The sequence below is a fragment of the Poromitra crassiceps genome (genome assembly GCF_964638095.1).
Source record: "Poromitra crassiceps genome assembly, chromosome: 14".
NCBI lineage: Eukaryota > Metazoa > Chordata > Actinopteri > Beryciformes > Melamphaidae > Poromitra > Poromitra crassiceps.
The window spans coordinates 32,328,045-32,355,060 of record NC_139633.1 but is presented as its reverse complement, the minus strand read 5'-3'; the positions used below and the strand labels follow the sequence as shown (position 1 = coordinate 32,355,060).

The following is a 27,016-nucleotide window of genomic DNA, read 5'->3' as shown; positions in this document are numbered from 1 at the left end:
GGAGAGGGAGAGAGAGAGGAGAGGGAGAGAGGAGAGTGAGAAAAGAGAGAGAGAGAAGAGGGAGAGGGAGGAGAGGGAGAGAGAGGAGAGGGAGAGAGAGAGAGAGAGAAGAGGGAGAGAGAGAGAGGAGGGAAAGAGGGGGAAGAGATGATGGGAAAAGAGGAGGTGAAGAGAAGAGATGAGTCACTGATAACAGTTTGAGTGTAGAGTTCTGCTACGTCCACATGGACACAGATAGATTCTCCTCCATTCATAAAGAAACATGGCCTCCACACCTCCATCCACATGACAACATGAAGAGCATTTCAAACAGCATCATTTACTATCAAAGCCAGCGTCCAGATTCCACACTCACCCCGTCGGGCGACCAGCTGATGTGGGCGTGTCTCTCACTAAATGTCAGGAAGCTGAAGCTGTGGTTCAATACCACTTTTTCAACAACACTTTTTATGGCACAATTGAGTTTTTTGTTTTCTTTCTTTCTGATGTTCATTTAGAACAATATTCATCACATTTTCTGAGTTTGCTGAAGAAATGCTTTTGATTTCTGAAGTGACGAGAAGTTTCTGAAAGTGAGTTGGAGCCAACCAGCTATTCAGTGCCTGTGTGTTTTAATGTAGAAAAGGCCACACAACACATAGTGAAAGCTACCAGGCTACTGATGACAATAATAAGCTTCCTGTCACCTGCTCAATATAAACTAAACAGACATTTCCATGAGCAAGTTGAAGTGATGATGTCAGCGTCTTCAAAAAGCTCTGCTCCACCTGTCCACACCAATACAGCCAAACTGACTTCTGATATATCTCCTCACATGGAAGACATGTTCCACTGTGGGCCTCCCCCCAGACAAAGCTTGAGAAAAGGTGCCCCCCCCCCCCCCCCAGACAAAGCTTGAGAAAAGGTGCCCCCCCCCCCCCCCCCTCGCTCAATTCCTGGATGTCTATGAGATCATGATGATATTATTTGATCCCATAGACACACAACAATTGAGCCAATATGGCCTGATATCATATTGCTGTTTGACATATTTCAGACTACAGCAAATAGCAAATAGCATAAAACAGGTGTGTCTGTCTGAAGGCATTTATTTGTTTCTGACTCTGGGAAAATGGGATAAAACACAAAAATTCCCCAAATTCTGTTTTGGTCTTCTGCTCTGTTTTGCTGTATTGGTGTGGACAGCTGGAGCTTTTTGAAAACTCTGACATCATAACCTCAACCTGTGCATGGCAGTTGCTGTTTCATTTGTATTGAGCGTGTGTCAGGAAAGTAGGGCTGCACCATATTGGAAAAAACTGACATTGCGATATTTCCCGCGCCTTCGATATATATCGCGATATGAAAAAATAGAGATTTTCACCAGATTACCAGAATAGCTCCATTTTAAAGAAAATAATACTTCTAGAATGATTGGGGTGATTTTGTAGAGGAGTCCATCTGATTTTGGAGGGGAAATTAGGTATTTTAATGTTTCTCAACCACTGGGCTGTGGCCTACTGGTAGGCCTCAGAGCGCCATCTATCAGGGTTCATTCATACACATTTTGACCAATGGATTTCCATGACTTACATATGTGAAAAAGTGAGTGAGTTACGACATTCTACTTTAAAATGTCACTAGCCTACACTTCACATAGTGTACTGCAGCTTTTAAAGCCAGGGAAAGACAACATGTATGCTGTATCACCATATTACCATATCCAACATCTAAGACCATATAGTCTCATATCACAATATTGATATACAATTGATATATTGCCCACCCCTAATATTGAGTGCCAGAATCTACCTCCCAATGATGCTATTCGCAGAAAAACATTAGATTTCATTCATTGATTATAATAACTGCTTTCAACTTCTTTCGTTCTTCTAACGTTTCAATAAATCAACAATGAAACACCCCTGCCACTTTACACACTTGGTCTGACCCCCCGGAAACCCCCTCCAGAAACTACCAAGTGGTACACTCCGCATCTCTGGAGTTCTGGTTTTGGAGCGCACCGCAGTACAGAGAGACGACGATTGACATGCAGCATCACTGGTGACAAACAATTAATTCGTGAAAAGTAATAAATATACATTTAATTGCCCAGATATGTCTCTTGTCTTTTTATTTTGACTGAAATGTTTTGTGTAAATGAGTCACTATGTATGATTAACTCTACTGTAACTGCTGTCATCTGAATGATGCAGCATCAGAGCCTGAGGGGGAGAGAGAGCTGCGGTGATACACGGACAACTTCTCAGTAATAATCACTTTAGCCTTCGTGTCATTATATTATGTTGCTGTCTTGCTTTTTGGTGTTTCAAGAGTAAATATCTCCACTCCACAGACATGTTGAGTTACAGCAGCCAGCCTGCTGTAAGCTAGTGCGCTGCAACCTGTGGACACGTCCGCCTCCACAATCACATCGTTTACATCAGACGGGCTCAATTGAGCTCTCTGTGCATGTTCAATGTGCAGTGAAACACGAGGCAATGTGCTCGAGCACAGATCTCTGCCAAGGAAGGAGCAAGTCATGACATGTAACGTTTAGGGGAGGGGACATCAGATGACTGCATACCATGTACAATATTTAATAACACTATGGTCCTCAATGCCAGTGTTATTAAAGCTTTTACATGGTAAGCAGTCATCTGATGTCACCTATCCTAATATTTACAATAATCCCAATTATTAATGATATACAAATTCATTGTAAAAAACACCTAGCCTACATGTATGGGGGGGGGGGGTACACCACATAATAAACCTACATTTCAATAGCCTACATTTATGTGTGAAAATAATATATATTACTAAATTAACCATAAATCAGGCACTTCATGTTAATGAAGCTTAGGAGCTGCAAGTACAGAGTACTTTTTTTTGATAAAACAAATAGCTATAATAGTGTAGCAGCTGTGTGAAAATATATTTTATTTATATTATTTATAAGTTTAAACGGTTCATATTCCTTTAAAATATGTTTACAGGAGAGATTATGTTAATTTTACACTAGATAATAAAAGTTCTAGCATGTTCAGCGCCACACGTGGTGGCAGTACTACCAGCATGTATGACAAAATGACTAGGGGTGGGACAAAATATCGATACTCACGGTATCGCGATATTTCCACTTGCGATACGTTATCGATACACTGGCACCAAGTATCGATATGTTTATTTAAAAAAAAAAAAAAAAAAAAAAATTATAAACAGGATCAAATATTATGCTGTGTGTGGTAGTTGAAACATAGTTTCAAGTTGACGTTTATTTATGTTTGTAGTTGAAACAAAAACATAAATACTGTAGGCTACATGAATGGAAATGTTTGCTCATTAATATCTACTTTTAGAAATTATATAGGTAGGTAGGTTATATAGGTTTTCTTGTTTTAATAATAATAATAAAAAGACTTAATGTGTAACTTTTCCTCCGTGGTATCGAAAATGTTATGAGTGAGTGAGTGAACTCTGAGAGAGTTCATGTCAATTCTGCTAATAAATACATAATACCTGCTTCTTGCCTTTTAGGGGTATTTTTTTCTCTTCAGTTACACAGGTATCGTGATGTATCGTCTTCCAATATATCGATTATCGCAGAATCGCTGTATCGTGATAATATCGTTATCGAGGGCCAAGTATCGTGACCATATCGTATCGTGAGCTACTCAGCGATTCCCACCCCTAATGACTACATGGCTGTGCATTACCTTGTTAAATCAATAAAATAAGTTTTAAGTTCCATGTTTTGTCCCATCTATTTATTCCAATACTTTTCCTGATGTTTTAGTTTTTTGCCGTGGTATCGTTTCAGTATCGGTATCGAGATACTTAGGCAGGTATCAGTATCGAACTCATAATTTTGGTATCGTGACATCCCTAGAGTGTGAGTCTGGTGTAGAGGACTATAGTCCTGTACCAGAAACTTTCAATGAACTTCAATAAACTAAACACTGTCTCAACGAATGTGCCAAAGCTGCCATCTTATCCTGAACAGGAGACAGTCTTTTCTGTGTGTTTAAAACATGTGCTTTCTCTTTTCCCTCTTCTTTTTGTTATGCTTCTGTGTATGATGATGACTGTGTGTGTGTGTGTGTGTGTGTGTGTGTGTGTGTGTGTGTGTGTGTGTGTGTGTGTGTGTGTGTGTGTGTGTGTGTGTGTGTGTGTGTGTGTGTGTGTGTGTGTGTGTGTGTGTGTGTGTGTGTGTGTGTAGCTGTGTGTGTGTGGACTCTCTCATACTCACACACACAGCTAGCACCTTCCAATAGTGGCAGTTCTGCAGTGCTTTTATTGATTTGATTGATTATTTATGATTTTATTTAGGGCTGGGCGATATGACCAAAATCTCATATCCCGATATAAGTCATTTCATATCCCGATACCGATATATATCACGATATAGCATATTTTCTGTAAATTCTATTTATAGTTTATATAAAATGACCACATGGCCATTTATTTATGTAGCAGTTGAACCAGTTAAAATGTTGTCAAACCTCACAAAGGATACATGCATTCAGAATACAGATAAGCATGGCTATTCTTTACAACACAAATAATAATAATTAGTTGCAGGGCAGTAGAATGAAACACAAACTTAACCACACCACCAGTTCGATTTTCAAAGAGGACACTAGCATAGTATTGATGTGTTTGATTTAAGCACTAATCTGGATTAATATCTAAAAGCGGCCACTAGGCGGCAGTGTTTCTTTAGTCAACGTCGAAATACCTACCCAGTTCAGTAGAAGAAGAATAAAACGGTAGAAGAAGAAGAACAACGTTAACTAACACAACTCACACAGGGAAAGCTAAAAGCTAAAGCTAGACGTTTTGTTGTCAGCCCTCAAGGGATTTCCTTGGGATGATGAGAGGAGATGTTTTGCCAGGTTTAACGTTAGGACACACGCAAATATGGATCAAACGCGGACTTAACACAGCGCAAATGCCTGGGTAGACTAGGCGGACGGAATGGAGGTAACATCTCCCTGCTCTTTAGCCTACTCACGGCTGATTTGTGCCACTTATAAAGGGACGCAACGGGCTTGTTGACACAGTCTGGTGCGTGTGGACTGTGGACGTGAGTAAAAAAGAAAGCACAGCGTCAATGACGGACAATATTGCCGTAAAGAGTGTGATTTGCAACACAACGATATAAACGATAGAGCACCATATCATACGAAATACATTTTCTATCGTTCAGACGAAATATATCGTCATATCGCCCAGCCCTAATTTTATTCATTTTATTTTCTTATATTTTTATTCTCTTATTAGTTTTTACTACTTTATTGAGTTGCTGTACTTGCCAGCGCTTTTCCCCTTTGTTTATTATTTGACCTAAATGGGGCAACATTGATTGATTGAATCCTCCTTATAGTGTATATCAGCCATCCTCAAAGTCCGGACTCCGGACGTGATGCTACTCAGCCAATCAACAAGCGAATCGATTCTGCCTGTTGCTTGCCTAGGCTGTGCTGCTGCTGCTGCTGCTGCTGTGAGAGAGTGACACACGGACGGAGGAGAGGCGAGACTCGGAGAAATGCCAGAGATAGAAGTAATTTCACATGGCGTGCTCAAAAGAAACAAGTAGACCGTGAAAACAAAGCTTTAGTTTTAATCCAGAGCACGCAGACTCATGTTCATTCATTGGTCTCACGAGCAGTTCAAAACCACTATGTCTCATGTGAACTGTGATGCGATCCTGACCAGCTGTCTATGGAAGCACCACACATGAGCAAACACACACACAAATCCAGACTGAGGGCACACACACATTCACTGCCCAACAGCATGTGAACGATCGATAGATAGAAAGACAGACAGGCAGGCAGACAGACAGACAGACAGGCAGACAGACAGACAGACAGACAGACAGACAGACAGACAAGCAGACAGACAGACAGACAGGCAGACAGACAGACAGACAGGCAGACAGACAGACAGACAGACAGACAGACAGACAGGCAGACAGACAGACAGACAGACAGACAGGCAGACAGGCAGACAGACAGACAGACAGACAGACAGACAGACAGGCAGACAGGGTGGGAGCTCCTTTTCTGGCAACTATAAATATGAAAAAACTATCGCAACAGAGACAGAAAGGCTCAATTGTGGGAGCAGATTGGCTAGACACTTAATATTTCTGCTGAGTGTTGAGCTAAATCACTGTATGTGTGTTGTTTGCTAATGTTAGCTGTCAGCTATCAAGCTACTACCGCACTGAGCTAACGTTAGTTTCAGACTGCTTCCTTGTTATATTGTGCGCCGAGATCAGCGTTCCCCAGCGCACTCCCAGCGTTTAACGTCGGAAAAAGACGCTAGGTGGACACAGGCCCTTAGTTCAATGGCACTGAATCATAACACAAGCTACGTTACGATGTTCTGGACCTTCGCTTGAGGATATTTTCTCTATGTGAACCTCTTTGAATTTTAATTGAGTGCCCCTGGTGTATGTTATGTACACTACTACAGCATTAACTGTATATATATATAACTGGTGTATGTTATGTACACTACTACAGCATTAACTGCAACTACTGTATGCCAGCGGCTGGGAACGATTTTGTGGGTTTCACCATTTTACTGGTTACAATTTTTTATTTTCCTAATTCAGGAATGTTGAGTTATACAATTGTGCAATAGAGCTTGTGCAATCATGCCGAACAGGTTGTCTCTTCTGTGGAGTTGTGCAATGTGGAATGTCCCTGTCTGTCTCTGTTATTGACGTTGTTTGTAACGCCGGGTTGTGGCTATGTGCACTTTAATGCCCAAGACAATAAAGTATATCTCATCTCATCTCATCTTTAGAGGAATATCTCATTTTAAATTAACATTAGGATTATACTGTTGTGTACAAAGCCCCACCTTCCCCCATCACCCTGGGTGACTCCCCAGTCAACACTGTGGAGTTCTTCCACTTCCTGGGGACCATCATCAGCCAGGACCTAAAATGGGAGCTGAACATCAGAGCTCTCACCAAGAAGGCACAGCAGAGGATGTACTTTGTGCAGCAGCTGAAGAAATTCAAAATGCCAAAGGCCACGATGGTGCACTTCTACACCTCCATCGTTGGGTCCATCCTCACCTCCTCCATCACCGTCTGGTATGCTGCTGCCACTCTCAAAGACACTAACAGACTTCAGCGCATCATTCGCTGTTCTGAGAAGATAATCGGATGCAACCTGCCATCCCTCCAGGACCTGCATGCAGCCAGGACACTGAAGCGGTCTCGCAAGATCATGGCTGACCCCTCCCACCCTGGCCACAAACTATTTAAGACACTCCCCCACGGCAAGAGACTGAGGTCTGCCAAGACCAGAACCACCCGCCACAAGACCAGCTTCTTCCCAACCACCATCAGCCTCACCAACAAGGCCCGGAAACCCCTTCCACCAAGGACCTCACTAACAACCCCCCCCCCACACACACACACACACACACACACACACACACACACACACACACACACACTCACTACCTCCTCCTAAACTCAACTGAACCCCCCCCCATAAAACTGGAACTCATATCTAATTTAATGCCTGTTTAACTGGGACTGTAAATTCATGTAAATTCCCTGCACATTGAATGCCTATTTAACTTATCCTGTACATTTCATGTACATTCAATGTAAACTCTATTTAACTCCGACTGTAAATTAATCTAAATCCACTGCCTATTTAACGTCTATTTAACTCAGTCTGTAAATCTCATGTAAATTCAACGTAAATTCATATTTATCATCCACAGAACACTTCACTCATGTACATATTGTATATATTTACTCCATTTGATTGCACTTGCAAGGTTGTGATTGTCTTTAGTTATCTTCCTACTTCTTATCTCTGTATATTGATGTGACCACTACGCTGCATACAGACACTAAGACACATTCCTCCTATCGCTGCTGTCGTTCCAGGACCTCGAATTTCCAAAACAGAAACTTTTCAGGAAGTAAAAAAAACCTGTTTGCTCTTAAACTACTGAACCAAATGTCGTCAAAGTTGGCACATGTCTTAATTATAGTTAGTTTCCCGCTGAATGTGTCATTACTTTATAAATATCTGACCTGGATAAGCTCAAATGATGTTGTTTATATTATCAGTCCGACTTGGAAGCGCTTTCTCATGGCCAGTCAAGCGGGAGGCAGCCGCATCCTCATGTACGAGCCCCCAAGCTCCAGGCCGCGGGCGCGCGCGCAGGAGCAGCAGCATTGCCCCTCGCCTCTCATCGCCGATTTGGGGCTTTGGCATGGGGTGAGAAATAGTCTGACATAACGTAACGTTAACGTTACTTTATTCTCGTCAGAAAGCACTCCGATTTGCATGTTAAAAAAGTTTGCAGCCTAGGAATAACTGGAAAACATTTGATTGATATATTAACGTCAGAGGAAGCCAGGATGAGTCAAAACGATATGAGAAATACACAGCGCGTCTGCCGTGTGTCTTTTCCGGGTTTAGTGTCCTGCGTGGGGGGGTACACACGGAGGTAGGGGGGGGATTTCGAGGTTTGACTGACAGATTGAGGGCGAATGGCGTTACGAGATTTACTCACAAGCTCGTTTTAATGCTTTTCCATTGGTTGCATTTGTTAAAAACCACACAGAGACGTGAAGGGTGACCAATGGCATTGATTCATGACAAAAAGTAAGAAAGTGAAAAAAGTGACATTCGAGGTCCTGGCCCGACACCGACGCTATGTAACTTGCATACTGTGGCAATAAAAGTGATTCTGATTCTGACAGTATTTTCTCCTTTTCTCATTCACTTTCATGTCACCACCTTCTCTCCCTTTAGGTCATTTTACACTACAACAGACTGCAACACAGGCAGAAACACTGAGCTTATTATTATATTTTATTATCTTATTATTATTTTACATTCTCAAATACACTACTGCCGCATGCGCTAGGACGCGTCATCAGTGATGTTATCTGGGGTCGTAAGGTGTTTCGGGTCTGTCAACATCATACACCCTCGCCCAGTAGACCCAGCCGAGGCCAATTAAGACCCCGACTCGCGTCCCAGAAGCTGCTCACGGATCAGCCTTACTACTCTGTCTGCAACGTTGCCCGCGGGAGGGGTAAAAGAGAACCCAATCCGCTGCAATAGAGCTAGTGCTACGCCGCAGTATTGGCCCTTCGGTGCATGGAGGATCTAGGCTCTGTGGGTTACTCCCGGCCGTGCTCCTCCTTCGTCTCACCAGACCCTCCCGTGGCAAAGGCAATCCAGAGGCTGAGAGGATGCCTCAAGGACGCCTCAAGAGGGCCTGTGCGCTGCACGTCATTTACCTGCGTCGAGCACCTCGCTCTAGCCTGAAGGACCCCAGGCCGCGCCGATCTTTGCGCAGATTTTCAGGAGGCTAAAGGTCCTTACACATCGGGAGCGATGCGAATATACGGCACGAAATTGCGATGCGAGTTTTGACCCACCTGTCAATCACAGCCACAGATGTGTACACGTCGGAAGCGAATTTCTGAAAAATCGAACGTGGTTCGAAAAAATAAACACCGCAATAACGCTGGGCGAAACTTCGCCGTTGGTATGCACGGTTGCATTGACTGATATAGGTTCGGAAAATATTATTGACGTGCGAATTAATCGCACGAAAAATACGTGCTCGGTGTGTAAGGACCTTAATCCGTAGCGTTTGTGGATTTCTCCCTCACGAGAGAGCCAAGACTGGGTGCTAATCCCATCCCGTACCGGTTGCTGTCTCTCCGGCCGTCAACTGTCTCTCCAGCTCGTCACCAAACTATACTTGGTTGTCACCTAGTCTTTCCTAAGTGTCACTGGCCAGAGGCAAGCCAGGATTCTACATTCTCAAATACACTACTACCGCATGCGCTAGGACGCGTCATCAGTGATGTTATCTGGGGTCGTAAGGTGTTTCGGGTCTGTCAACATCATACACCCTCGCCCAGTAGACCCAGCCGAGGCCAATTAAGACAATTAAGACAATTATGAACCAAACATCAAAAATAACATCTCCACCCTCTTTGCTTTGCTAATAACCCTTAAATATCGCAGTATAAAACATATAAAACACATTGTAATATATATATTTTTATTGAGACTGCAATTCCAATACAAAACAGCAGAGGGTGCTGCCCTGCCAGCTATAGTGCTGAATGCAGCATGCAACAACACAGACCAACACAAGCCTGCAAACTGCGCAACCACTTCAAAGAATGACAGCAGCCTGCAGCCAGCATCACATTTCTGCTCAGAAATAATGATAAATAACCATGCCAAGAAATTATTGTCAATAAATATCAACCTTACCTTTAGAAGATCTTCTTTTCTTGACTTTGTGCTTGCGAAATTGTTCATTAAATCCTCAGTCTATTCCCATGACTAGTTGGGAGTCAATAGCCATCAGGGAGAGCGCAGACAGTCGTTTCTGATTCATAGTCGTCCTGAGTTCATTCTTCACTCTTTTGAGTTGATAAGATCTCTCCCCCGGCTGCTCCTGCTGCTTGTCTAGCCTTCCATGATCCCCTTCGCCTGCCAGACCCGCCTTGTTGCCCTCCTCCTCGGCCTCGCTCAAGCTGTTGTTGCCCCGCCGGTCGCTCTCCTCCTCCAGGTGCGTCTGCCGGGGCCGCGATGCAACTTCCCCCCGCTTGCTGCTGCCTCCTCCTCGCTGTTAGCTCCAGTCTCACTCCCCGAGTCCGACTCCGACAAGTGCCTGGCCTGTCGGCTGCTGCCCTCGGCCTCTCGTGCCTGCTGGTTCCCGCTTGCTGTGACCTCCGGTGTCGGTGTCGCTCTCGTTCCCGCCTGCTAGCAGGAATTTCTGACTTCCGGTCAGGACTTTTCAGAATAAAAGCTGTCATTAAAAATCGATAAAATACACAAATTGAAGTGATGTCACACAGATTGAATAAATACCCATGCAAACTGCACTCTAAATCAAATACATGTAAAATTCATTCTTGTTGATATTTGGGGGAGAAAAACACATTTTACAGCCTACGGTGCAGAGTCCAAACAGTAAAATTAGCCCATTTTGAAATATTGTTCAGAAATTCAAATTTTAATGCGTTGGGGAAAATTCACTGCAGTCATGTACATCAGTAGCCGCAAAACGCGACTATTTCACTCGAGTACCTCTCCCATCATAGTCGCGCTCGCCCGACCCCTTTATCGAGGTAAAGTTGCACATTTAGCGATCTACAAGCTTCAAACATGCACCAATCACTAATATAAACTACGCACCTTGTTGCCACGGATGTTGTCGAGCAGGCCGCGCTGAGGCCGCGCTTTGTTAACTCGTATTTTAAGAAAGTTTGGGTTATTTGTGTGTCCGGAAACATTATTTTCCCTTCTCCAACGACTCTTCTTCTTTTTTGCTGCTCACCGGTTCAACTGCTCAACTGCGCCACCGCATCATGGGGTATTACATCATGTGTCAAGTATGGGGTTTGAACATACTTGACACATGATGTAACAACGATTATTCGAAAATTCGAAATTCGATGCCCATCCCTATTATGAACATACATGTTACACGAGGTGCAGGTGTGTGGAACAGGTTATGAACATACATGTTACACTAGGTGCAGGTGTGTGGAACATACATGTTACACTAGGTGCAGGTGTGTGGAACAGGTTATGAACATACATGTTACACTAGGTGCAGGTGTGTGGAACAGGTTATGAACATACATGTTACACGAGGTGCAGGTGTGTGGAACAGGTTATGAACATACATGTTACACTAGGTGCAGGTGTGTGGAACAGGTTATGAACATACATGTTACACGAGGTGCAGGTGTGTGGAACAGGTTATGAACATACATGTTACACTAGGTGCAGGTGTGTGGAACAGGTTATGAACATACATGTTACACTAGGTTCAGGTGTGTGGAACAGGTTATGAACATACATGTTACACTAGGTGCAGGTGTGTGGAACAGGTTATGAACATACATGTTACACTAGGTTCAGGTGTGTGGAACAGGTTATGAACATACATGTTACACTAGGTTCAGGTGTGTGGAACAGGTTATGAACATACATGTTACACTAGGTGCAGGTGTGTGGAACAGGTTATGAACATACATGTTACACTAGGTTCAGGTGTGTGGAACAGGTTATGAACATACATGTTACACTAGGTGCAGGTGTGTGGAACAGGTTATGAACATACATGTTACACTAGGTTCAGGTGTGTGGAACAGGTTATGAACATACATGTTACACTAGGTTCAGGTGTGTGGAACAGGTTATGAACATACATGTTACACTAGGTTCAGGTGTGTGGAACAGGTTATGAACATACATGTTACACTAGGTGCAGGTGTGTGGAACAGGTTATGAACATACATGTTACACTAGGTGCAGGTGTGTGGAACAGGTTATGAACATACATGTTACACTAGGTGCAGGTGTGTGGAACAGGTTATGAACATACATGTTACACTAGGTGCAGGTGTGTGGAACAGGTTATGAACATACATGTTACACTAGGTGCAGGTGTGTGGAACAGGTTATGAACATACATGTTACACTAGGTGCAGGTGTGTGGAACAGGTTATGAACATACATGTTACACTAGGTGCAGGTGTGTGGAACAGGTTATGAACATACATGTTACACTAGGTTCAGGTGTGTGGAACAGGAAGCAACAGAATCTGTTTGTTAAATGTAAACTAATAAGCTTTTCATACAACATCTACAGACAAAGACAAACAGCTTGTTGAATTGTTGAATCTCAACTAGGGCTGCACAATTAATTGTATTTTCATCGTCATCGCAATATGAACATGCGCAATAAACACATCGCAAAGACTGCCTGAAACGCAATGAATAACAAAAGTAGTTTTATTTACACGTGTCATGCATTCCCACTCAGCATCGGATCATTTTGTCTTGTGTTGTAAATCCAGCGTACACCTTTCCCTTGCAACAGTGCGCTCCGCCCCTCTGCCAAAGCCCAAACACGCTGTGTGTAGTTTCAGCTAGAGTCAGTGTGTATTTCATTTCTTTATTCAGTGGGCATAGGCTATGTTTGGGGTCTACGTTAGCATTATTAAAGCAGAAAGACATAGGGAACTGTATAGCTAAAGTCGTATCGTCATCGCTATATTGAACAATGTTATCGCACATCGCAGATTTTCCTCATATCGTGCAGGCCCAATCTCAACTAATAAACTGTTACTATACTCTGTAGACTCTGTGTAGGTGGACTATCCAAATAAAGTGTTACCATCTCGCTAATCTTTTACTACTAAGGCCCCTTTCACTATTTCTATAAAATGGCTTCTTATAACCAGGTCTAACAATTGTTTTTCCATCTTCTCGAATAATCATGAGAAAAGAGCTTTTCTGTAAAAAATAAATAAAAGAGACAAAAAGGCACTCTTCAATGTGTTTGCATGACTGCAAAATAAATTGCTTATTTGTTAAGCGGAACTCATGGTCGGGTGTCAAGCTGTCACGCTGCAGCTGGTGAACCTGCCGGTGTGCAGCTGCCCGAAAAAGTAATATAATATAATATAATATAATATAATGTAATGTAATGTAATGTAATATAATGTGATATAATATGATTATAATATAATATAATATAATATAATATAATATGATATAATATGATATAATATAATATAATATTATATGATATAATATAATATAATATAATATGATATGATATAATATGATATAATATGATATAATATGATATAATATGATATAATATAATATAATATAATATAATATAATATAATATAATTTAATGTAATGTCGATGGGGAGATAACAGGAGCGAGTGAAAGCTATGACCAAGTATATGCACTACATTCTCTCCTTGGGCTAACTTCTACTCATTGAAATCCTAGTGAATTCACACCATTGACTCATTTTGCTGGGGACTCCCCTGGACCCCCTCATCAAGCTGACATTGGAGCATGTATGTCTAGCTGCCGCCGTGCTGTCCTAAAGTTTCTCACTTGATCAATTGAACGGAGGACATTTTCTTTCATCTTGGCCTTTTTATTTGGTCTTAAACATGTTGTCCATCATCTTGACTTCAACCAGCAGAGGGCGCTCACGCCCTTCAAACAGTGTTTCCACAGTTCTAGTCCTAGTAGAATCATTCTGAAATCTACTAGGCTGATACAGAGTGAGTGAGCTAAAGAGAGAGTGGTGCCAACTGATGTCCAAAATGCTTGATAGACACGTGACTCACATAGCTATTAGTGTGTGTGGGGGAACAGTTCCAGGAAGTACGCTTGAATGCATCAAATAAAGCTGATAATATACAATTGTAATCTTTAAACATCTTTAAACCCTTTCAAAGTACCTCACAAACGGCCCATTCTGCTGCAACTCTACACTGCTGCTTAATCCAGAAACTTACTTCCAGGAACTATGGCGAGGTCAAACAAATACAACAAATCAACTGGTCCATTGGAGTGAATGGAGATGACACAACTCTTATATCTCTATGGCTCTGGGCTGATAGGACTCACGCAAGGCAACTACACACCTTTATTTTCAGGCACTGTTTGGTGTGTGGTGAAGATCAGCCCCTAGACCAGTGGTTCCCAACCTTGGGGTCGCGACCCCAATTGATGATGTCACTGATGATGATACTTATGATATTACCAATGTAGTGAAATTCTGGGGTCCCTAGATTTTTGTGACGTCAATGTGGCATCACAAATCAAAAAAGGTTGGTAATCCATTTATACAAGTCAGATATTCATTCTGAAAGCTTTCCTGTCCATCAAACAGGCTGATGGAATTTCTCAATGTAACAAGGTTCATAAATAAGCAGGAGAAATGCAGAAAGTTAAGTGATTAGAATAGAACAGTTGTGCATTCTGTAAGTCAAAGGAGCAACTTTGACTTGCAGGGCCCGGACACACCATACGCCGAAGCTATGCTGAAGCAATGCTGAAGCTACGCAGCGTGGAGGCAGTTTCATTTCAGCGTCCTTGTTAAGAGGCGAGACCGATCACACCAGCACGCGGGCTGCAGCGATAAGTTTCAGCTTCTGTTCTATTTTTCAAGCGTGCAGCACCCGAGCTGCCAGGCACGAAGTCAATGATTTGGCGCGGGATTGCGAGAATTGTGCATATTTTTGTCACATCCCGCAGATTTGTAAGTTATAATGTGGGAGAAGTCACACAAACTGGTTTGTTGCCCTGTGTTTCAGAGGGGCGCGGTGCTGAGGATCATCAGGAAGACGGCAGATGGATGGTGGCTGGCGCAGGACACTAAAGGCAACAGAGGAGTCGTCCCTAAAACCTACCTGAAGGTACACAACCAGTCAACCAGCCATTTTGTGTCTCAAGATGACACTGATGACACCAGTTTATTTAATTGATTTTCACTCCTATTACACTGCCCAGTCACTTGAAGTCATGCTATTACACTGCCCAGTCACTTATAGTCATACTATTACACTGCCCAGTCACTTATAGTCATACTATTACACTGCCCAGTCACATCTAGTCATACTATTACACTGCCCAGTCACTTATAGTCATACTATTACACTGCCCAGTCACTTATAGTCATGCTATTACACTGCCCAGTCACTTATAGTCATACTATTACATTGCCCAGTCACTTATAGTCATAATATTACACTGCCCAGTCACTTATAGTCATGCTATTACACTGCCCAGTCACTTATAGTCATAATATTACACTGCCCAGTCACTTATAGTCATAATATTACACTGCCCAGTCACTTATAGTCATAATATTACACTGCCCAGTCACTTCACTTATAGTCATACTATTACACTGCCCAGTCACTTATAGTCTTCTTCTTTTCGTTTCTTTGAAGCATGGTGTTATATGACAGTTTCCCATTTCTTTACACAGTTCTTTGCGTGTTTATTAAACTCTGCAAGGTCTTCTGAGCTGCAAGGGTTGGGCAGCAGAGGGCAGACAAGGCAGTGCTCCATAGTGTGGTCTGCTTCTCCACATTCACAGGTGGTTGGGCCAGTCATGTAGCCCCATCTGGCCAGAGCAGCTTTAGATCGTCCCGTTCTTGTTCTTAGGCGGTTGAGTGTCTTCCACTGAGACCAAGGTGCTTCTGAGCCAGGGGGGAGGTTTTCAGTGGGGGGGATTCCCATGTCAGTTTGAGGGGGGTTATTCTCTAGCTTTTCTGTCCAGAGCTGGAGTCTGGTTTCTTCTCGGGATGTTATTAGTGGCTGGACATGGCTGAGAAAGCTTCTTCTTGACTTCAGTCGTTGGGCTGGGGCTTGACGTCCGTAGAGGAGGTGGCGTTCATCACTAGTGGCTTTTGTCATCTCAACTCTGCTGGTAACTTCCCGTCTGGTGTCAGCGGGGGCAATGCCAGCGAGGAGGTGCAGGTGGTTTGTGTTGGTGGGTTTCAAGCAACCAGTGATCAAACGGCAGGTGTTGTTCAATGCTGGGTCAAGTTTCTTGGCATGGGTTGATCTCTCCCAGACAGGGCATGCATACTCTGCAGAGGAATAGCACAGAGCCAGTTATAGCCACTTCTAGTCATACTATCACACTGCCCAGTCACTTCACTTCTAGTCATACTATCACACTGCCCAGTCACTTCACTTCTAGTCATACTATTACACTGCCCAGTCACTTCTAGTCATACTATCACACTGCCCAGTCACTTCACTTCTAGTCATACTATCACACTGCCCAGTCACTTCACTTCTAGTCATACTATCACACTGCCCAGTCACTTCACTTATAGTCATACTATTACACTGCCCAGTCACTTCTAGTCATACTATTACACTGCCCAGTCACTTATAGTCATACTATTACACTGCTCAGTCACTTCACTTATAGTCATACTATTACACTGCCCAGTCACTTCTAGTCATACTATTACACTGCCCAGTCACTTCTAGTCATACTATTACACTGCCCAGTCACTTCTAGTCATACTATTACACTGCCCAGTCACTTCTAGTCATACTATTACACTGCCCAGTCACTTATAGTCATACTATTACACTGCCCAGTCACTTCTAGTCATACTATTACACTGCCCAGTCACTTCTAGTCATACTATTTCAATTTCAATTTCAATTTCAATTTGTTTATTTGTTCGATAGGGGACAGGTGTACATTAATGAACATTTCAGAAAAATGTAAATGCACGACAATTACAGTCACAGGACTGGTTTCCATTGTTAGTCCCCCTGCCAGATGATACAGGCTTAGAATCCTGGTAGGGGTAAAAAGTAACATAGTGCAACAAAATAAATTTGAAATGTAAACATAATACAAAGTGCAAGTATGCCCAGTCACTTATAGTCATACTATTACACTGCCCAGTCACTTATAGTCATCACACAGCCAGCAAATGTGGCCTCCAGTAAAACATGTATAGGTGTGTCATCCATTTAACATCTGCAAAATTCCAAAATCCACCTTGACAGTTTGTCCTGCTTCACACTCACATATCTCCATTTAGAAGCTCTCCAGCACAGCCTCAGCCTGGTGAAGTGTCTTTCTCAGCCTGGTGAAGAGCACCTGGATAGCAGAGTGTTCCCCAACTAAGATTTGCCCATCTGGTCTAGGGTTTGAACCAGCAACCTTTCAGGAACAAGCCTGTGTCTCTAGTTTCTAGGTTTCCACCACCACCACCATCCATTTGCCAAATACAGTATACACACTTTAGGACATAATGATAATGTTGCATTTTAAAGTACTTAAAGAGGTGACTGGTGAGTAACCATCAGCGCAACTCAAACTTCAGACTGAGGTTTTACCTTAACGACATCAGTGTATTGTAAAATGCTTAGATCAGCCATTGCCAACCTGTGGCCCTGGGCCCACTTCTGTGAATGTGGGCTGAGAACACATTATTTGGTCAGGTCAAGTTTATTTGTATAGCCCTAATTCACAAGCATGTGTCAGAGGGCTTCACAGAAAATATGTCTAGCTAATTATAGCTGACACAACAGCAGCAAATTACAGTAGTAATAATAACACATTGAACAATCATGGAGAAATATAGAATAGCATGGGTGCCATGCTTTAGGGTAGAATGGGTGCTATGCTTTACAATAGTGGGGGAGGAGGGATCAGGAAAGGGAGGATGTGGGGAGGGAGAGCAGGGAGAATGTGAGAGAGGAGAGAGCAGGAAAGTGATGAGGTGGGGAGGGAATGGGAAATGTTGGGGAGGAGAGGAGGTGGGGAACGGGGAAAGAGAAAGAGAACGGGTGCCATGCTTTAGAATAGAATGGATGCCATGCTTTAGAGTAGTGGGGGAGGAGAGTTCAGGAAGGGGAGGAGGTGGGGAGGGAGAGCAGGGGGAGTATATGAGAGCGTATGTGTAGAGAACAGGGAAAGGAGGGGATGCCATACTTTAGAGTAGAATGAGTGCCATGCTTTAGAGTGTGAGAGAGAAGAGAGCAGGAAAAGGGGGGAGCAAATCAGAAAATCTGACTACTCTAGCCATACTGTTTACAGTTGAATGTGGGCTGAGAACACATTATTTGGCCCCCATACTGTTTACAGTTGAATGTGGGCTGAGAACACATTATCTGGCCTCCATACTGTTTACAGTTGAATGTGGGCTGAGAACACATTATTTGGCCTCCATACTGTTTACAGTTGAATGTGGGCTGAGAACACATTATTTGGCCCCCATACTGTTTACAGTTGAATGTGGGCTGAGGACACATTATCTGGCCTCCATACTGTTTACAGTTGAATGTGGGCTGAGAACACATTATCTGGCCTCCATACTGTTTACAGTTGAATGTGGGCTGAGAACACATTATCTGGCCTCCATACTGTTTACAGTTGAATGTGGGCTGAGAACACATTATTTGGCCTCCATACTGTTTACAGTTGAATGTGGGCTGAGAACACATTATCTGGCCTCCATACTGTTTACAGTTGAATGTGGGCTGAGAACACATTATTTGGCCCCCATACTGTTTACAGTTTAATGTGGGCTGAGGACACATTATCTGGCCTCCATACTGTTTACAGTTGAATGTGGGCTGAGAACACATTATCTGGCCTCCATACTGTTTACAGTTGAATGTGGGCTGAGAACACATTATCTGGCCTCCATACTGTTTACAGTTGAATGTGGGCTGAGAACACATGATTTGGCCTCCATACTGTTTACAGTTGAATGTGGGCTGAGAACACATTATCTGGCCTCCATACTGTTTACAGTTGAATGTGGGCTAAGAACATTTTTGAGATTTTCAAGTGGGCCATGAGTGGGAAAAGGTTGTGAACCGCTGGCTTAGATGATTAAAACCGTTCACTGTACCAAAACATTTCAGAGTGGTTCTGGTGTCAACGATGATGAAGATGAAGATGATGATGATAATGATGATGAGGAGTCAGACGAGGAAGAGGAGGAGCAGGATGGTGAAGACATGTCCGAGGACCAAGACAAACGGAGGTGAGGTTCTCCGTTTTAAAAACTGGAATCTGCTGAGATTTGGTTTTACTGTGTTGTTTCCAGAGGTTCTTAGACCAGTTTTGTCCTTCAGATTATTCTGAGTGATGCGGTCAAATTAAAGGATCCCAGAACTATATTAGTTATAAAAAATACAGCACCAACACGAGGGTCGCAGGTTCGCGCCCCATGTTGCCTTGGTCGGATGTCCATACATGCACAATTGGCCGTGTCTGCGGGTGGGAAGCCGGATATGGGTACGTGTCCTGGTTGCTGCAGTAGCGCCTCCTTTGGTCGTTGGGGTGGAATTAGGGGTGGGCGATTCAAGATTCAAGATTTTTATTGTCACTCCATGGTACAAGTATCACGTGTGAAATTCTTGTGCTGTGGACTCCGTTTACGACATAGTACAAATAGGCAACAAGCAATGAGCAATAGGCAATAAGAAATAGGCATCAATAAGCAATACTAAGCAGCAATAGGCAATAAGGCAGAATAGCGATAAGACAAGTCAGTGGCATATTCATTGCACATAGGTGCACATGTCATGTGCATACGTTAGACGTGTTCAGACATTTTAAATTCGACGTATTTGACATACAGTGCAAATAGCATGTACCTTATTAAACATACAATTAAACATTAGGCATTGTGCATACGTTAGACGTGTTCAGACATTTTAAATTCGACGTATTTGACATACAGGTGCAAATAGCTTATAACTTGTTAAACATACAATTAAACATTAGGCATACATAATGCCTAATATATGATATGGCAAAAATATCATACCACAATTTTTTCAGGCAGGATCACGATCCACGATTTTATCACGATTATTTTTCATATTTTTAAGACTATTTTGCAAGTTACTGAACAGTACAAGTACAACCAAACTAATTTCAGGGTTCATACGGCCATGAGAAACCTAGACAAGTCATGGGAATTTAAAATTCAATTTGTTTTATAAATATTTTCATGTCGTTCATTTACGCTGAGTTTCCAATAATTCATGTGCTAAAAAATAATGTTCACAAGCATGCAAACACTCTATCTATCTCTTGGTTCACTGTTATTTTTACAGTAGGGTTGGGCGATGGGACGAATATATTGGCTATCTGCAATTGAGTTGCGTGATTGTCATTTGTCAATTGTCAATTTGCTAATTTAAGGGAGAGAGAGAGAGTGGGGAAAGAGCAGAGACATGCGGCTCAGCAGACACACACACTAGGGCTGCACGATATGAGGAAAAGCTGCGATGTGCGATAACACTGTTCAATGTTGTGATGACGATATGACCTGCGATAAATTAAAAAATGCTATAAACAAAAATATTAATGGGTAGGGGTGCTCCGATCCGGCTAAGCCACGATCCGATCCGATTCCGATTCCTGGGGTCACGATCCAAATCCAGAATCGATTCTCGATTCCAACGATTCTCGATTCCAGAATCTAGAATCCATTATGATTACGAATTCTCAATTATGTAGTTTTATATTGCAATAACACACAAAGGTAAATCTAAGACAAAAAATGACAAATGTATTAATGCTGAACTTCAAATTCAACTTCTGAAGTATTACAGTGAGGGCCTAAATTCATTTTGCAATATGAGTGTGTTAATTTAAGCATACGTATCAGTAAGTGGCACGGGATTCTCAAAGCCTGTGTTGAGGGTCATACGAACAAAAATGCACTCTTGAAGTTAAAAAAAATCCAAAACCAACAAGTTCATTATTTACATTTTTACTTCATGAAGAACAGTCATTTCTTACACATGAGATTACTTTTAGCCTTTTAGTCATAACGATTATTGAAAGATATTCCATATTCCAGACTGAAATGTTATAACAGAAGTGGATTATTGGCAAGAATGACATGAACATTTGGACACTTATTCAGCCGGTATCTTGCATGTTGCGTTCAGTGTTTTTTTTTGCGATAACACGTGACTTTTGCGATGTGTTCATCGCGCATTTTCATATCGCGATGACGATGAAAATACGATTAATCGTGCAGCCCTAACACACACACGCACGCACGCACGCACGCACGCGCACACACACACACACACACACACACACACACACACACACACACACACACAGCTGATACAGCCAGCAGTATCAGTATAAACTTAGACTTGACCTAATTTAATAATATGGCATCAGCCGATCCAGTAGCTCAGATAGATTTTAGCTGGTGAATAAACCTAGTCCTGAACTGCTGAGCGGGCTATCACAAGCCAGCAGTATCAGTCTAAACTTAGACCTAGACTACCTAGACCTGAATTAGCAGTATAATATTAGTCATCCTAAATAATCCTAATAAATTTTGATTTGACCCAATTTTATTGTTGTCTATAGAGTTAGTTCCACCTCTGCGCAGATTCCCCCGCTCTCTTCTCTCTCTCCCCCTCAGGTGTCCTTCATTGGCCTGACGTACACCCCACCGCTGCAGCCCTAGGTCCGGCCGTCATCGCCCTAGCCACCTGTCGTCACTATAGGCCATCTACCCACTACTCCTTCTACTGTCTGACACCCCGGGCTCATCACCGTCACCGACCCCTATCCTCATCATCCTGGTCACCTGCTTGCCTAAGGGAAGGGGGGGGGCGCCCCCCCAGCCCCCCGCCCCCGCCGCCTCATCATCACCTCCAACTCCTATCCTCCCCTCCTCTTAATCATCACCTCCGACTCCTATCCTCCCCTCCCCTCCTCTTAACCCATGTCACCAACGCGGACTCATGGATTCCTCAGATCATCCTCATGGAACTCCCAATCTTGTTACCCCTTTTTTCACCTAGCTAATTAACTAGTATTCTCTAAACCTACGAACACTTAAAGACTGCATTTTCTACTTCTTTTTGGACTCTACTTTTTAGATTTTCAACTCCCTTCCCTGATCTTAGGATAATTTAAAAATTACATTTTTATATCCCTTCTGTTGGACTCTTTTTTACATTTTCAATTTTCTGTTCTCTTGTAAATTTTATTTCCATAATAAACCATTCACAGAGTTTCATTATCGGAAACTCTGTGCATGGTTTAGCCCGGCATCTCTCGGCCTGTCTCGGAGGGGAGTCCCCAGATGGGGGTCCGCTGCTGTGGCCTGGGTGGGCCCGTCTCCCGCGTGGCCTGCTCTCACGCTCTCAGTCACTATGCTGGTGGCTGGGGGCTGGGGGGGCGGGTCGCGTGGGGGCTGGGTCCGCCCGGGCCGCAGCAATGGGCCCCTAGCACAACAACCTCACAAGGTTCCTCCTCAGCCAAGTCACTGGGGCAATCCATGTGGCGATCCATGTGTGGATTGCCACCATATGGTGGAAAGGTTTTCTTGCGTTCACTGGGGGTGAGGGGGTGCCGCTGTGTCCCGGCCTGGCCTTCCCTCCCACGCCTTATGTGGGCGGGGGCCGGGTCGGGGGGCATCGGTGCTCTTCATCACTGGTCGAGGGCTGCCGGTTGGTTTAGAACAGCTTAGGTAGGCGATAGATTAGCTACAGCCTAAGGCTGACCTGTTAGTGTTCAGGCTAAAATCAGACTAGAGCAGGGTAGGATAGGCCAGATTAGGCTGTAGATTAGCTAGATACTATGCCCCAGTTAGCTCTGGTTAATGCTTAGAGTAGTCAGTTGTCTGATCTTCTCCCCCCTCCCCCTCTCTCTTTCCCCCTTCCCCCGCTTCTTCCCTTCTTCCCCCTTCTTGTTCTCCTCTCTTTCCATGCTCTTTCCTCCCCCACATCCCACCGCCCCCCCCCCTCCCTTCTCCTGCTCTCTCCTCCTTCTCCCCCCCTCTGCTCCTTCTCCTCTTCTCCCCTATTTTCCTGAATCCCTGCCACTTCCTGCTCTCCCTTCTCTCACATTCCCCCTGCTCTCCTACCCCTGCACCCTCCCACCTCTCCTTCTCTGCCTCTCTCCTCCTCTCTGTCCTCCCCCCTCTCTCACATTCCCCCTGCTCTCCTTCCCCTGCACCCTCCCACCTCTCCTTCTCTGTTCTCTCCTCCTCCACATTTCCCATTTTCTCCCCACCCTCGCCCTAATCCGGGCCCGTATCCTACTCCCTCCCTCCACCCTAGACCCTACCTCTACTCTACCTCCCCTGTACCCTTCCACCTCTCCTTCTCTGTTCTCTCCTCCTCTCTGTCCTCTCCCCTCTCTCACATTCCCATTGCTCTCCTTCCCCTGCGCCCTCCCACTTCCCCTTCTCTGTTCTCTCCTCCTCTCTGCCCTCTCCTCCCTCTCACATTCCCCCTGCTCTCCCTCCCCTGCACCCTTCCACCTCTCCTTCTCTGTTCTCTCCTCCTCCACATTTCCCATTTCTCCCCACCCTCGCCCTAATCCGGGCCCGTATCCTACTCCCTCCCCTCCCCCAACCCTAGACCCTACCCCTACCCTGGCTCTCCCTCCCCTGCACCCTCATCTCTCCTCCTCTGTTCTCTCCTCCTCCACATTTCCTATTTTCTCCCCACCTCCCCCCTCTCCCTCCCTCCTCCACTCTCCTGCTTTCTTCAAATGTTCAAATGTTATCTTTATTCTGTATATTCTTGTTACTGTGTGTTAGCTAGAATCAGCTAGACATACTTTATGTGAAGCCCTCTGAGACATGCTTGTGAATTAGGGCTATATAAATAAAAAAAAGAAAGAAAGAAAAGCGTTGAGCAGTGTGAGAGAGGCAGGGGGGAAGGAAAGAGAAGGTGGAGCAGAAACGCGCTCTCCTGAGAATACGAGGCAGCAGGATGAGGGCAGATTAGGAGCAATGCGTCCTCGCATTTGCAATAACTGACAAAGTCCGACTGAAGCAAATTAAACTCAAACTATCACAAAGAGCAGCAGAGATTCAGACTCTTTTTGCGCGATGAGTTCCGCTCTATCTGCCTGTTTGTCTCTCTGCCAGTGCCCGCATGTTTAGTGTGCGTGTGTGTGTGGCATGTCATTTTTAACACTGTTCATAACGAGGAGAGCAGAGCGTGTGTTTAGGCTATCGTCCGGCTCCGTCCCCAAATTAATTTTCATCGTCCCTGATGCTATTTTTTACGTCCCCGGGATGACGGGAGGTCCTTTGTGTCAAGGCAAGCCCTGGTTAAGAGTGTGTGTGTGTGTGTGTGTGTGTGTGTGTGTGTGTGTGTGTGTGTGTGTGTGTGTGTGCGCGTGCGTGCGCGCGTGCGTGCGTGCGTGCGTGTGTCTCTCTCAAACTAACTGCCCCTCCATGTTGTCTCCATGCTGCTGCACTTTGCAAAGTGAAAAGGGGGAGGGGAGGAAAACTTTGGAAGCGTCTTTCAGACATAGAAATGCAACTGATAGAATGTGCACTGCATGTAGCGCCATTCTAACGATCTGTCTGGAAAGGCAGATCGTGGAGCCATTCTGATCGTGAACGATCTAAGATCTTCATATCGCCCACCCCTAATACACATAAGAAACACACAGGATCTACTGTCGTGCCCCATGTTGCCTTGGTCGGATGTCCATACATGCACAATTGGCCGTGTCTGCGGGTGGGAAGCGGGATATGGGTACGTGTCCTGGTTGCTGCACTAGCGCCTCCTTTGGTCGTTGGGGTAGAATAGCATGATCCCTCCATTTGCTACATCCTGCCGGTGAAACGCCTCGCTGTCCGGTGAAAAGAAGCAGCTAGCGACTGCACATGTATCAGAGGAAGCATGTGCTAGTCTACAACTTGCCCCAGGTCAGCAGAGGGGCTGCAGCAACGACGGGCACAACTTAGACAGGTGGAATTGGCCGAGTACAACTGGGGAGAAAACTGGGGGGAAACAAAAACGACGACGAGACAACAAGTGATCAAAAGACGGAATTAATTTAGATTGAAATTGATGATGATGTTGTTTTAATGATGCTTTCTCTGAATAATGTCAGTGTTTCCATTCCTCTCTGCTCTCTAACAGCACTGCTTCCCATTCCAACTGGTCTACTGTCAGGAAGGCTCTGACTGAGGTGAGACTCTCTCCACGCACCAAGTGTTCTGCACTGCATTGAGGATTCTTATTGTTTTCACTGTGTGTGTGTGTGTGTGTGTGTGTGTGTGTGTGTGTGTGTGTGTGTGTGTGTGTGTGTGTGTGATTGTGAAGGACAGATTGATACGACCGATGTGCTCTCTGCCATGGGGGCGATCCCTTCAGGATTCAGACCATCAACTCTTAATAAACTGCTGGTGGAGGAAGGTTAGTACACACACACACACACACACACACACACACACACACACACACACACACACACTCACACACTTAAAGGATGACAATTTTTTTTCAGCTTTCAACTAATGTATATGGCTTTTGAGGTGGTGTGTGAAGGAAAAATCTCTACATTTGAGACTAAACTGTTAGAATTCTACACGGTACACTGTGTAATTTTCAGGCAGTGAGAGTGCCCTCTAGGGCAGTGGTTCCCAACCTACGGTACGCGTACCGTAGATGGTACTTGCGCCCCCTGCTGGTGGTACTTGGAAGGCTCCGTGAAAAAAATAATATATATATATAGTTTTTGTGCAAAATCCATGGTGGTCATTAGTAGTAGTTTTCAAACATGTGAAAGTGAAATAATAATAATAATTATTAATATTATTGGCAGTGTTTCTCAAGGTAGGTGGTACTTGCGCCCCCCCCCCCCCCCCCCCCCCCCTGCTGGTGGTACTTCATCCCTGGAATCCCAATGTTTAAATTATGAAATAAACCCAACTTTAAAAATCAATTGTAAAACATGTTTATCTATCAAAATAATACTACGAATGAAAATAAACTTGTGATCATTGAAATTGAGGTTTATTTTGTTGTCTTGAGATTTAGAAACAAATATTTGTTTCTGACGGACACTATACCTGTTGCGCATGCACAATCACCTGCCCGCCCCGCATGGTTACACAAGTGGTGAACAAAGACGAGGAGGGATGCTAAAGTGGATCAAAACGGGAGGGAATCGTAAAAGAGCTGTAGTAGAGGAGAGCAGCAACGATAAAGCACAAGGAGGTGAAGACAGCAGTCAACCCAGCACAAGTGCAGCTGCTGCAGGTTGCACATAGGCTGCAGGTTGGAATAAATTTGCCTCCTGCGTGAACTGTGCATAGCTGAATAGACTGTATTTTAACGTCGGTCATATGGTGGTACTTGGAGAGCCAACTACTTTCTCAGGTGGTACTTGGTGTAAAAAGGTTGGGAACCACTGCTCTAGGGGTCAAACCTCCTTTTTTTGGGGCCTCCAAAATGGCCGATTTGATTTAGCGTTACGTCACGGTGAACCCCCCCTTTCCAGATACATCCATCTGCATCTCGCCCCGCCCACCGTGTACGTTCTCCCGCCGGAAGTGTACGTGTACAGACCACAGACCTACTCCTTAAAAAAATAAAAGACTCGATATTTTTCTTTTCAAATCGGCGTAGGTATTATGATATTCTATGCTTGTGTGCATTAGTGTCTTTACTAAAGACACAGGGGTGGGCAATTATTTTTCATGGGGGGCCACATGAGAAACCCAGATTGTTGCCGGGGGCCGAACAAATATTGTCATGCCGTAACCCATGGATGGGTAACTTTGATGATAGAGAGGGCCACAAAAAATGTCCTCGCGACCAGGTTTTGCTGAGGGCTGAACGGCGCCAGTGCGAAAAATTTGGTGCATTTGAAGCCAGGTTTAGAGGAATA

The 27,016-nt window shown here is 44.0% G+C and overlaps 2 protein-coding genes across 2 annotated transcripts in view; both read left to right on the top strand.

Annotated features, from left to right (window-relative positions):
- LOC310789400 (NACHT, LRR and PYD domains-containing protein 3-like) overlaps positions 1-27,016 on the top strand; it is a 291,155-nt gene that overhangs the window by 124,698 nt on the left and 139,441 nt on the right. The window lies entirely within an intron of this gene.
- LOC310789521 (nephrocystin-1-like) overlaps positions 13,407-27,016 on the top strand; it is a gene marked incomplete at both ends in the record, with an annotated part of 48,653 nt that continues 35,043 nt past the window's right edge. Inside the window, 5 exons of the mRNA XM_083651157.1 lie at positions 13,407-13,451; positions 15,150-15,251; positions 19,249-19,370; positions 25,264-25,312; positions 25,452-25,539. Coding sequence (XP_083507283.1) covers positions 13,407-13,451; positions 15,150-15,251; positions 19,249-19,370; positions 25,264-25,312; positions 25,452-25,539 — 406 coding nt within the window. The remainder of the gene's footprint in view (positions 13,452-15,149; positions 15,252-19,248; positions 19,371-25,263; positions 25,313-25,451; positions 25,540-27,016) is intronic.